This window comes from Corvus hawaiiensis, chromosome 9, assembly GCF_020740725.1.
Source record: "Corvus hawaiiensis isolate bCorHaw1 chromosome 9, bCorHaw1.pri.cur, whole genome shotgun sequence".
Lineage (NCBI taxonomy): Eukaryota > Metazoa > Chordata > Aves > Passeriformes > Corvidae > Corvus > Corvus hawaiiensis.
In genome coordinates this window covers 8,417,066-8,429,674 of record NC_063221.1, presented here as the reverse complement: position 1 = coordinate 8,429,674, position 12,609 = coordinate 8,417,066, and the positions used below count along the sequence as shown (strand labels likewise).

At 50.8% G+C, this 12,609-nt stretch overlaps 1 protein-coding gene across 8 annotated transcripts in view; it reads left to right on the top strand.

Moving 5' to 3' along the window:
• The window catches only part of LOC125330456 (myomegalin-like), a 36,324-nt gene that overhangs the window by 10,910 nt on the left and 12,805 nt on the right, over window positions 1–12,609 (top strand). For 5 of the 8 annotated variants that reach the window (XM_048313569.1, XM_048313566.1, XM_048313568.1 and 2 more), the window contains exons 1-14: window positions 63–1,468; window positions 4,929–5,048; window positions 6,606–6,725; window positions 6,962–7,054; window positions 7,168–7,383; window positions 7,892–8,050; window positions 8,410–8,523; window positions 8,739–8,876; window positions 9,183–9,362; window positions 9,608–9,802; window positions 10,137–10,280; window positions 11,278–11,356; window positions 11,883–11,971; window positions 12,138–12,254. In XM_048313569.1, coding sequence (XP_048169526.1) covers window positions 320–1,468; window positions 4,929–5,048; window positions 6,606–6,725; window positions 6,962–7,054; window positions 7,168–7,383; window positions 7,892–8,050; window positions 8,410–8,523; window positions 8,739–8,876; window positions 9,183–9,362; window positions 9,608–9,802; window positions 10,137–10,280; window positions 11,278–11,356; window positions 11,883–11,971; window positions 12,138–12,254 — 2,913 coding nt within the window. In that variant the 5' untranslated portion in view covers window positions 63–319. Of the gene's footprint in view, window positions 1–61; window positions 1,469–4,928; window positions 5,049–6,605; window positions 6,726–6,961; window positions 7,055–7,167; window positions 7,384–7,891; window positions 8,051–8,409; window positions 8,524–8,738; window positions 8,877–9,182; window positions 9,363–9,607; window positions 9,803–10,136; window positions 10,281–11,277; window positions 11,357–11,882; window positions 11,972–12,137; window positions 12,255–12,609 lie in introns of those variants that run through there. The other 3 variants (XM_048313564.1, XM_048313570.1, XM_048313567.1) reach the window with 3 other exon arrangements.

The window sequence follows — 12,609 nt, the reverse complement described above, 5'->3', positions numbered from 1 at the left end:
CAGCCCCGGGGACGGGGGCTGTGAGGAGAGAGGGGACAGCATCGGGGGGTCGAGCTGTGAGGCGAGAGAGCAGCATCGGAGGGGCGAGGGGGCCAGCCAGGAGACGGGGCAGCCCAGGTGTGGCTGTGAAGATGTGAAGGAGGTGGTGTAGTGTGGGATGTTTCTGTTGCATCAAGAGTCCCGGCGTGTCACCACCCTAAAAAGAGGGGATTGGTGCGGTGAGACGTGCCAGTGGGCTCAGGGATTGAGGGAGATGTGCTGACCTCGGGAAGGTCTGAGAGCCTGCAGGAGTAGGTTTGGGTGCCAGGAGGGAGGGAGGATGAAGGAAAACTGCCGGATTTGCGGCCGAGAGCTGTGTGGCAACCAGCGGCGATGGATCTTTCACACGGCGGCCAAGCTGAATTTGCAGGTGCTGCTCTCCCACGTCCTGGGCAGGGAGCTGTGCCGGGATGGCAGGTCCGAATTCGCGTGCAGCAAGTGTGCCTTCATGCTGGACCGCATCTACAGGTTCGACACGGTCATCGCTCGCATCGAAGCCCTCTCCATCGAGCGCCTGCAGAAGCTGCTGCTGGAGAAGGACCGTCTCAAATTCTGCATTGCAAGCATGTACCGCAGGAACAACGATGACTCCAGCACGGAGGACAGGGCTGGGGAGGGGACTGTGGACCTTTCCAACCTGCCTGATGCACGGTACGCTGCCCTCCTTCAGGAGGACTTCACTTACTCTGGGTTTGAATATTGGATGGATCAAGAAGAGCATGGGCTGGAGCCACACAGCTGCCACCACTCTGAGGGAGCAGGGAACCGCCCACGGCGCTGCCGGGGTTGTGCTGCCCTGCGTGTGGCTGATGCTGACTATGAAGCCATCTGCAAAGTGCCCCGAAAGGTGGCCAGAAGCATCTCCTGCGGGCTGTCCAGCCGCTGGTCAGCCAGCATAGGCAACGAGGAGTCATCTGTGTGTGATGTGGCCGAGTCCACAAGCTCCAGGGTGGCTGTGGATGGGGACAGCATGGAGGAAGGCACGCCTGCATCCTCTGTTGAGTCCCTGGACACCACTGTGGAGGCAAGCCCTCCACAGCAGAAGGATGAAGATGCAGATAAGGGACTGAAAGGGAATGGGAAATGTGACGATTTCTCAGATGACCGCATGACCCCAAGCTCTTCACTGAGCGGGAACAGGCTGGAGCTGGCCCTCAATTTGATCAAGACTTTGGACTATAAACCCCTTCAGAGCCCCCGAGGCAGCCGACTACCTATTCCTGTGAAGTCCAGCTTGCCCCCTCCCAAGCTCAGCCGTGACTTGGCAGATGGCAGTGCTTCTGCTGGCTTAGCGTGTGCTAGTTCTGCCTTCCTGAACACAGACAGAAAATCGTTTTCCAGAGCTCCTTTGGGCCTTCCCCTGGAAATTTCTGAACTGCAGGAGCTGTGGGATGACCTCTGTGAGGATTATATGCCGCTGCGGGTACAGGTAGAGGTCACGGTGCCACCGTTCCATTGAGCATTGTCCTCGTGGTCCAGTGCTGAGCCCACTGGGGATTCTTCTGTGCTGAGATAATGCAGACAGCCACGTGTGGCTGAACCGGGGCTAAGAATAGGCAGCTCGGTCCTTTTTAGGTGTGCTGCCTCTCTCCTCAGTCATTCTCTTGTCTCCCGTTTCCTCCCGGTGTTCTGGGAAATTAACCTTCCCCCCCATCAGCCCTCCCTGACAATGCAGTCTGCTAGGTGGGTCTAAGCTCTTTGTCATTTTCCTGCTGAGAAAACACCAGTTTCACTTCATCTTTAAGAAGTCGGTGTGGCTTTTATCCACAACCAAAGGGAGTATTTTAAGCTTCTGGGCATGTGTTTTGCAGCAAATGTGTTTTCTTTGTGCCTGAGTAATGGCTGGAGTGTGAGGAACGCCGGCCTCCAGCGCTGCCTCTGCAGGTCAGGCCTCCGACCTGCCAGAGCCGCCCAGGCATCTGTGGCGTATGCCCTGAGGAAAAGGTGTTTTCCTTGCAGGTGGATTTGTGCCAGAGGATGACTTTAGGGTTGGTATTCAAGATAATAGGTTTATTTTCTGATCCTTTGAAAAGATCTATCAATTAGTGGCAGGTGTTGCTGAGGGGTGATAAAAGCTCCTGCTTTTGGGATGCTGTTACCTGTCTTGATAGCAGTCCTAGCTCCCGGTTGCCTCTGGTTCGCTGGCTTTAATGAAATGTTGTTCAGTATGCAGTCAAAAAGCTGAACTTGTAACTTCTTTACTACTTTCCGTAACGAATAGAAGGCCTCAGTCAGGTTCAATTCAGGAATATCCGTGTCAGCCTAATTGCATTCCCATTAGCAGCCTTAGTGCTGCCTAATGCTGTAGGTAGCCTGGGGGATTAGGAAAATGCTCGTTTATTACTATGGCAACCGTGGCAGTGCTGAATTGCTCTTCCTCTTTAGCCGGCGCTGCTTGCTGCCCCATCTGCTCGGGCGTTTCCCGGAGCCGTGTGCTTTTTTCCATAAAAGCCTGCTCAAGAAACGATGCTAGGGAGGAACGTAGGAAAACTAGTTTTCATCTGGAGCACAAAGGCATCGCGCTGGCAGCCGGCGGCTGAGGATGTGAACCAGGGCATCGTGTCATTTGCTGATGATTTTCACTGCTAGGGATGTGTTTGCAGGATAAAATTGGGCTTTCTCTGAACAACGTGGCAGTCAGCGTGGCGTGTTTACAGGTTGGCTTTGTGTCACACATGGCCATCCTCGTCTAGGAACTGTGTTTTGAAGAGTTTCTCCAGCCTCTGCCATCCGACCGTCCCTGCCAGGAATTTATCCTGCGGGATTTTTCACTGCCGGTTCCTTGCCGTGACAGTAGCAGCTCAGGGTCTGGCTGAAGGGGGAAGGGCTTAATCCTTCCGATGGCTTTAAGAACAAAAATGGGAAGGCAGATGCAGCTGGTAGGCTAAATAGTTCTTGTACAAATGATTTTTCTTTCTCTTTGTAAGAGCAACACTCTTCCTATAAGTCAGGTGCTGCTGCCATCCAGCGATTCCTGTGCATAAATGTGAAAGGAATATCTAGGATATAGAGGACCACAGTTCTCTTACTGCTTTTGCAGTTCTTTAAATTTATGGAGCATTCTGGTGACCTTGTAGGTACCATCTTCCCGGGGATTTTCTTGAACCAACAATTCCTCCCCTTCCCCACCACAGTCCCAGGGAAGTGGCACCAAACGGAGCCTTTGTGAGAGGCTCCCGAAGCTGCCTGCGGTGCCGTGCTGGCAGCGAGGGAAGTGGTGCCCTATTGACAGCCAGGCTCTTCCCTGCTGTGCTGGGCAGATCTGAGTTTGGCAGGCTCAGATAATGCCATGATTATTATTTTTTAAAGAAGTGTTCTGTTGGGGTCAGCGTGTGCTGGCACAGCTGGGGCTGTGCTGAGGAGAGATTGTCAGTAAAATGCTGATGTTGGAGAAGCTGCTGGGGAGCTCTGCTCCTGACATGGCTGCAGGGAGGCACGAGGGAGGTAGCTTGGGCTTTGGAACTTTGGACTCTGGAGCTGGCTCTGCCTTTCCCCTCCCTGCTGTTAGCTCCTTCCAGGTTTTCTGCCTTTTTTTTTTTTTTTTAATGTGAAAATTGAGGAAATGGGGTTTTCTTTTTTTTTTCTCTCTGTTTTAATCAACCTTATTTCAAAATAGCTGCTGTGACAGATTCCAGCAGCTCTCCCTGTCTCACTCAAAGCCTTCTGGCAGAGAAAATTTGTAATCACCATGACTGTAAGTTTTCTCTAAAATCCTAACAAAACATCAGGGTAAAGGGAAGTGTTACTTCTGTCTGTGAGAAGCAGTGCACAGACCTGAAGGAGCTTCCCTGCGCTGCCTGGCTTTCCCACGGACAGTGTTTCTGTGGCTGCTGAAGAGGAGGATTCAGTCTGACAGAGCTAATCGGAACTGACTGTTCTCACTGTGCTGTACTGCCTGGATCTGGTGCTCCTCTTTGTGCTCCAAAAAGACCTGCCACGTTTCCATGGCCTCTGTGCTGCATCCTTGCAGCCCTTTCCAGGGCTCCCACCTAGAGCAGGCACCAGTGCAGTCAGTCTTGTGTCGCTGATAATATTCAGGAATACTGAAGGAGTCCTGTGAGGGCTAAAGAGGTGGTTGGGATGAAGTGCTGCCCTAAGGAGTTAACTCACTGGGCGGGAGACACAGAAATTGTAAGGAGGGATGACAAGGGATTAGTGTTGTGCTCAGCTAGCCGGGTCTGGCAGGCCACGTGTCACAAAGTAGGCTGTTTACATTCCCAGTAAATGGGTATGTGTCATGAAAAAAAATCTCAGCTGTGGCACTGAATTTGCTCCTGTTTGAGGAGCTGCAGGGAATTGTACACGGTGTGGGTGCTGGAGTACTGGGAGTCATGAAGGAGAGCCCAGAAAATCACAAGTGGAGAGGTTCAGAGGAGGGGGTGGCTGCCAGGTTGTGACAGGAGGGGAGCTGGTGGGAAGGATTGAAGGTTGTAGTTTTGATAAAGACACAGAAGCTCAGCAGAACATGGGAACCATTTCGGTGCTGGCTTTGAAGCTTTTTTAAAAGGCCAGCAGGGTGCATGGGAAGGAGAGCAGATTTCAGGGATATGGCTTGGGTGTGGGGAGAAGATCCATCATTGGCCCATAGATTGTGGTTAGAGCTAAACAAGCTGCTGGGTTCCTGGTGCAGCAGTGAGGAGAGACAGGGAGCCCAATCAGAGCCTTGGGGCACCAGGGCACTTCTGCTAGATGAGGCAGAGAGCTGCCAGGTGCCAGCCTGCCACACAGGTGAAGGGAAACATGGGCAGAATGATGATCAGAGCCAGTCAGAAACGCACATGGAGCGTGTTTAAACCCATGCTGCAGGGTCTGTGATGGCCAACAGCTGAATAGAAGCCAGTGCAAGAGTTGAGCCCTCCTCTCATTTTTCGCTGTTTTTCTCCTTTCAGAATTTGCAGGATGAACGTCAGCAGCCAGCTCCAGGTAACCCTGCAGCAGGGGAGCACGTGTCCGATGTGTGTGCAGCAGAGCTGCAGGGCAAAATCCAGCACTTTGAAGCTGCCAACAAGGTATGTCTTCATGAGCAGCACATCCACTGCCTAGTGAGTCTGATGTGGTTAGTTAGTGTCAGAGGGTGCCTTCTGGCCTGGCTGGAGGCAGGTACCTGCACCTCTCTCCCAGCAAGGGTGTGTGCTGCTGTGTCAGTCTCAGTTGTCTGCCAGCTTGAATGAAAAGCATTTACTTTTTTTTTCCTGCAGCTGGGCTGTGTAATTTTTCCATATTTAATTTTGCAAATCATTATTTTGAAAGAACTTTCCACTTGCCTGGTGAGCCTTCCAGGAGCTGATGAAGGAGAGATGCGCAGGGCTATTTCCCTGTCTCTTGGATTTGCATGGGCTGAGCCTGGTGTAGGAGAGAGGGGGTGAAGGCTGCATTCTGTCTTCAAGCAGCAAGGGAGATCAATGTAGAGAGGGTCCTGGTTTCATTTCTATTTAAATACTTGGTAAAGAAACATGTATCTGAGTTCTTTTGGGGCAGATCAATATTAACACCTGTTGAGAAAGGTATATGTTTTTAATTATGCTCTTGAACACTAAAGTAAATTATATCCTCTGGAAAAACAGGTTAAGTGTGGAAGAAAAACTGGGATGGAATATTTATTTAAATCTGGGGATAGCCATAAGGTGCTGAAGCTTCCTGGACTGCAAAGCTTGATGGAAATAGAGACCCAAGGCCCAGTAAATGCAGTTAGAAGTGTTTAAACAGGTTAGGGGGAGTGTCTCTTGGAGAAGAGATAACAGGACAGGTGCGTAAACTAACGAGCAACAAGAGGAAATTACGTGGCAGCACCAGCTCCTTAAGAAGTTGAGTCTTGAGTAAGTTCATAGGAGAGATGTATCATCCAACTTCAAGAATGCCAAGAGACAGCATGTTTAAAAATGCTAATGAGCACTTGTTTAACTGCACAACATGTGCTGTGTCATGAGCTTTATGGTGAAAGCAGCAAACTGTCCTGAAACTGTTTGAGTGGGTGGTATTTTCTTTAGGGTGAGAGTATCAAAGGCAAAAGTTTCTCAGGTTGTAAACCAGCCACGGAGACCAGTGAGAGGTTCCCCTTTGCTTTACAGCCATACTGTTGGCATGCTGGCACTGGCTGGGGTCTGTTGTGCTGATGCCAGAACTTAATGCTAAATAAGCCACTGATTTGATCAGTGAATGGTAGCTTCTTCATGCTGACGTTTTTCTTTCATATTTTTTGGGAGGATTTTGGGCTCAGGCAGCCCCTTTGCTTTTGAGGAAACAGAAACAAATGATAGAAACTGGGAGGGAGGGCTGCTGGGCAGCATGAGTAAGACTCTCCTGGAGTATGTGGGAGGCAGTATGATCTGTGAACCCAAGCCTGAAACCTCTGCCCTGCACCTGAGGGAGCAGAAGCACTGGAATAAGTCCTATATGTGTTTACTCACTGGTCTCCACCCAGCTCCAACAGTGTTTACAGACTCCCACGTTGATCTTGATGTCGTCAGCACCAGGGCTGTATGGAGTAAGGAGTGGAGGGAGTCTTAAGAGTGTTTACATAGAGCATTAGGCAGGATTAAATAAACCCAACCTATTTCTGTCTTCAGTTGTTACAGGAAAAGCTGAACGAATTGAATTTTGAATTAAAATCTGTCCAAGAAACATCACAAAAGCAAGATCGTACAATCCAGAGTCTGAATGAGGCCCTGAAGGGCAAAGAGAGTAAGGTAACAGTTTTGGGTGGGCAGGTGGTGCTCACCAGAACAGGGAGCTGTGCTAGCCCTGTGGGCAGTGGCTGAAAAGGAATGCTTGAGCCATTGCTTGGCATCCTGCATCTCAGTAAATTACTTCTTGCAAAACCCTTTCATGTGGTGCTGAGGTGTCATAGTCCAGGCTGGAGGCTTGGGAAGGGGGAGTTTGTGCTTGGTTTGCCACTGACTGGGCTTCCTGTGCTTGGACTCAGACAGAAGAGCTGTACCACATCATTGAAGGGCAGAACGAGACGATGGCCAAGCTGCGGGACATGTTACATAGAAACCATCTGGGACAGCTGCAGGTATGTCCTGGAAGGCCTCAAATATGTCAGGTTTCATTCTGCAGGGATCCTGGTTTTTAAATCCCTCATGTGAAGAGAATCTCTGAGTTTCTCTGAACCCTGTCTTTTGGTAGGTGTCAGAGAGCCCACTGTCACCCCAGGAGCAGCAAATGTCACTGCTTGATCTCCAAAACACACTTTTCTGCACCAAACTGGAGCTGCAGAAACTGAAGAGAGCTCAGCGCCAGAAAGAGCATCAGCTGGCTGAAGCCAAGAGAGCAACCCAGCTCCTGGAGACCACAGTCCATGAAGAAGAGCAGCAGAAAGAGGCAACCTGGAAACACAGCCAGGTATGACAAGCACTTAGCCTGGAAGTTTCTGGGTTTACACAACTAAGAAGCACTGATGTAGTCAATACTCTGCTCTCATTCGTCATTTCTGCTGACAGGAGACTGGGCACACTTGCCTAACCCCTTGCCACATGTGGCAAGGAAAATTCTCCAGCCTCCTTGTGTCATAGCTGAGGATTTAAAATCAGCAAAGACCCTTGATAGTGGGTATGTTGTCACTTGTACATCTTTGGCTGGTGCAAATGTCCCATCTCTTTTTGTGATGTTCATGTCCCCTGCTGCACAGGTTAGCTGTGCTTGACTAAAGCTCTGCCCGTGGCCAGAGCAAGGGGGTTTAGATGGATGGATACCTTGGGAAATGAAATAAATTCAAACTTCACCATCATGAAAGTGTGTTTTGAGATGTGAAAGTTGTAGCCTTGCAGATAATTTTTAGCTGTTCTTGGCTTCCTTACACTGGCCTGCATGTTGAGGACTGAATTCCAAGGTATGTGCTTTTTCCTTGCAGGAGCTGCGTGCTGTGGTACAACAGCTGCAGGCAGAGCTGCAGGACAAGGCTCAGAAGCTCCAGACTTTGGAGTGGGAGAAAAGCCATGAGCTGCAGGCCCAGGAGCAGAGAGTTCAGCGTTTGACTCAGCAGCTGGCTCGCAAGGAGCAGCTTCTGCAGGTGAGATGCAGAAAGATCTGAGTTGAGCATAATAGATGGAGTCCCTGCTCCTCCTTTGGTATTTGGCCATGCAAAAGTCTGTCTGTAGTTTTCATGCATGCCCTTTGAAGAAAGGAAGGAAAGAGAGGCTTCTGGGCCCCCAAGATGAGGAATAAGGCACAGGTGCCCACAGGAATGCCTGGTGAGCCCTGGCAGGTGTTAGTCAGCCAGCCCGAGGTGCTGGGACTACCATCCTTTAATGTGAAGGCTAGAGCAAGCGTAGGGTGGAGGTAGTTATCCCTGATTCTCCTGTGCTGCTCTCGGAGGTGGGGGAGGTTACTGTGCTGTCAGTTTGACTAGGGTGTGTGTGTGATCTCTAGGAATCCAGGGAGCTTCTGCAATGCCAGCAAAGCTTGGAGAAGAGCCCTGCAGCCATGAATGCCATGTTGGAGAAACTGCAGCAGCGTGTCAGTGACAGGGATGCTGCTCTGGAGGTGAGCACATATTGTAGGCAATGTTTCAGTTGTCCCTGAGGCTCAGCCTTTGGGTTACCATCAGCCCCAGGCTGACCCCAGGGGTGACCATATCTTCTGCATGCTCCCTGTGGCTCATCCTTTGAGGAGTCCCCCTGGAAGGGGGAGCTGAAGTCCAACATACAGGGAGTGTTGGCTGCAGCACTCCGTTCTGAATGATCCCCTCTTTCACACAGCGAGCGGTGGATGAGAAGTTCTGTGCCCTGGAGAAGAAGGAGCAAGAGCTACAACAGCTCCGCCTCTCAATCCGGGAGCGTGGCAGTGACCTGCAGAGGCTGCGCAATGTCCTCTCCAGCAACGAGGCCACCATTCACGTGAGTGCTTGCACCTGGGCCTGCGGAGTCCAGCATGGCTGTGGGGGCGTGGTGTTAGACAGAGCTTTCTGTGAATGCTCTGGTGGTTGCTGGGGAGAGTGTCTGCAGGTGTTTGGCTTCCACTGGTCTTGTGTGTAGGGCAAGTTCCTGGGTCACTCCTCTTTCTGGGCTGGGTGTAGAGGACACCTGGAACAGATGAGTGAATCTGTGTGACTCTGCTAGCAGTAGAGACTGGTATTTCCAGTTTTGCTTAATTCAGGATTAAGTCTCTGTCCATGGTTGAGCTGCTTCTGTTGTGGTCCTCAGAGCCTGGAGAGCCTCCTGAAAGCCAAAACCTTGGAACTGGAGCAGGTGTCAGCAACCTGCCAAAACCTCCGCTGGCTCAAAGAGGAGATTGAGGCCAAATCTTGCAGCAGGCAGAAGGAGCAGGAGGGGATCATCCAACAGCTGCAGACCTGCCTGCATGACAGGAACAAGGAAGTGGAGGTAAGGCCTTAGCTTGACTTTCTGAGCCTTCAGCCAGTTTGTCCATAGAGAGAGTGGTCCCAAACCAGAGCCTGCTGCCTGCCTCACCTGAAGCTGTGCTCAGTGTTTGGAGGCTGGCTGCTTTTGGCCCCTTTACGTACCTGTGCCTGCTGACTCTGCTCTCTCAGCTACACCCTGAACTGGAGTCCTTGAACAACTTCCAGTTTGACAGTACCAGTCTCTCTCCTTTCCTCCCTCTTGTTCAGGAACTTACAGCAACTCTGCTGTGCAAGCTGGGCCCCGGGCAGAGTGAGGTAGCAGAGGAGCTGTGCCTGCGTCTCCAGCACAAGGAGAAGATGCTGCAGGATCTCCTCAGTGACCGGAACCGTCAAACCATGGAGCATGATGCTGAAATTCGAGAGCTGCTGCAGGCTCTGAGCACCAAGGAGCAGCTGAGCAGAGTGAGTTTTGTGCAGTTCCACAGTTGGAGGCTGAGGTGGGTGGCCCTGGCTTTTGTTAAGCACAGAGAAGCCCGTGAGTGGGCTGAGAGAAATGGAGGAGTTTGTTCCTCCATAGGTGACAGGCTGAGCCTCGCTGGCGAGTAGAGATGGGAAGGCTGCACTGGAGTGGGTGTGAGTGGCCAGGAGCAGTGCCTGCCAGGCTGGTTTGCAGAGCACTTTGAGTCTCGAGTGACGGATAAATACTGAGATGGTTTCCCTTAGTCTCTAAGGAAGAAGAGGGACCAGGATCCTACCCCTGGTCCTGGCCCTATCCCTAATTTTCCCCCTCAATCAGGTGGCTGCAGAGAAGATGGCGCAGGCTTTGGCTGAAAGGAGCTGCGAGCTACAACTTCTGCGCCAGCACCTGTTGGGGAAGGACCCTGCTGGGACCCCATCAGCTGGTGCCAGGCCATTGAAGCAGGACAAACAATCCATACAAGTAAGAATCATGCACTGTGTTTCTCTGCCTGTGGCCTTGGGGCTTCAGAAAAAACTGATTGCCACAGAAGGAAATAGGAGAGAGAAGAGCACCACAGAGAATGATAGAAATGAAAGTGGGATTAGGGAAAAGACTTCCTATAGGAGGAGAAGAAACTGAGGAGCAGGAATGCTGCCTGAATGTTCTGATCTTGATTTCACCAGCCTTTGTCACTCAGTGTCTCTTTTTGTTTTGATGGAGCAGTAATTGAATCCTTGGGGCACGTGAGAGTATGAAAGACATCCACCCTTTGACCTTCCAGCATTGACCCACTCCTTCCTTGGGCTGGGCTGCCTTGCTGTATTGCAATCCCCTCCCTGACATTGTCACATTCTGGAGGGGACAAGAGAGCTAAATTTAGGTCCCACTAATTCTTGGCAGAGCCTGCTGGCTGTTTGCTGTCTCTTCCACAATTGGAGTTGGTATTTTTAAAGCAGCTTTGCTAAAACCCCCTTTGAGGCTGAACACAGCTCCAAGGCTGCATATGCCATGGCTCCTACTTGAGCAGCTGTTAACGATTTATTGGTGAGCTGACGTGTTGAATGTTTTTAAGCAGCTGTAAACAGGTTTCTATTCCCAGGATCAGTGAGCTCTAGAGACTTCCAGAGATGTGTCTTCCTTCCTGCATGGTCCCTTTGGGCCGCATCTGAGATGAAGATGAGTCTCAATTGAAAGATGGTCTTGCTGCAGTTGAGTGAAACCTGTTTAATCTTTACTGTGAAGACACTTGCTGCCAGCAGCTTCTTGGTGCCAAATAAAACAAGTGCCCTGTTCCCCACACATACAACTTCTGGGTGCAATTCACTTGTCTCTGCTGCCTGGCTATATCCCCTTCATTGTGTTTTCACATTTTAGAGGTGTCAACAGAACAGCCAGCAGCTTTGGTGCAGTCCTGGAATTCTGGGGAAGCTGTGTGTTCCCCATGAAAATGCAAACCTGCAGATTTTTATGTTTTCAGGAAATACTGCTAAGAGCTTGTGGAACTACAGTCGTTGCTGGATCCCCACAGGAGGACAGCAGCTGCAGGACAGAGGGAGGTGAGTGTGGGGCAGCTTCTTCTGAGGTCCCCATATATGACCAGGGCTTTCTGCTGTGGGGGAAACATGATTACATAAAACTGTGGAAGAGTAGAAAGCATTGAACAAGAAAATTTTGAAATAAAGCTGTGCCTCTTTTCTGGGTGATGTCTGAGGATGGAAGTAAGGGAAAGAGAAAGGCTGCTGTTGGGTTTGAGGTGAGGTGTTTCTACTCAAGATCTCATGCTGTCCACTGGAGAGTTTTTGACTGTTTCAGGCTGAGCTGAGGTAATTGTAACTGTTTTGGGCTTTGCCTTGGGACCAGGACACTTGAACTTTGCCAGGGGTAGGACAGCAGGCCTGTGATATTGCTGTTGCTTTGGGCTGGTGTTGAAAGATCAAGCAGGGAAGAAGAGCATTTACTAAGAGACAGTGTGATGGGGAGCACAAGCAAGACAGGGCCCTGTCTTGCCAGAGAGGAATTGTGTGTGATCCTGGGGTCTGAACTGACACATAGTGTTCCTGCAGTAACCACGTTGTCTTGCAGTTACAATGTCAGCAGCAGAACTGGAGAAGGATCTTGTCAATGCCAAAGAGGAGCTGGAGCTAATGGTGAAGAAGGAAAGGGAAAGCAGGGTGAGCTTGTGATGGAGCCTGTGCTGATCTCCCTTACCTTCAGCAGACCTTAGGGGTGCCCCTCACTGGCGGTTTTGGACCCCACTGTTGTGAGAGAAATGGGGCAGCAGCTTGCAGGGGGTATGGGCTTTCAGAAGTCTCTGACGGGCTTCTCTTCCCTCTGCAGCAGGAGCTCACTGCTCTCCAGTCTGTCGTGGCCACACAGGAGGAGGAGCTGCAGGTGCAGGCCTCGGATATCGAGTCCTTGACCAGAACCATCCAGATCAAAGAGGACCTCATCAAGGTGAGATACTATGCTAGGCTGGGTCAGTTCCACCTGGGAAGGCTGCAGAGGAGTCTTTTCGTCCCACACATCCTCAGACCAGTGTGACTGGCTGGCTGTGGATGCTGTTGCTGCTGGTTTGCCTACAGGTCTCTGTGTTCCTTTGGCCAGAAGGCAAAACCCCCAGACTTGTTATTTGTTGTTTAACCAAACACTCTCCTTCAAGTCCTTTAATCAGAATGCATCATGTCCCTTCTTGGTTCTTATTGCAGGCTATGGTTTGTGCCTAATCCACTCTCAGTGCTTTGGCATTTTTTTCTTAGGAGACCTGGATCTTTGCAAACACTGGAAACCTTTGGCAGTTGCATTCCAGGGA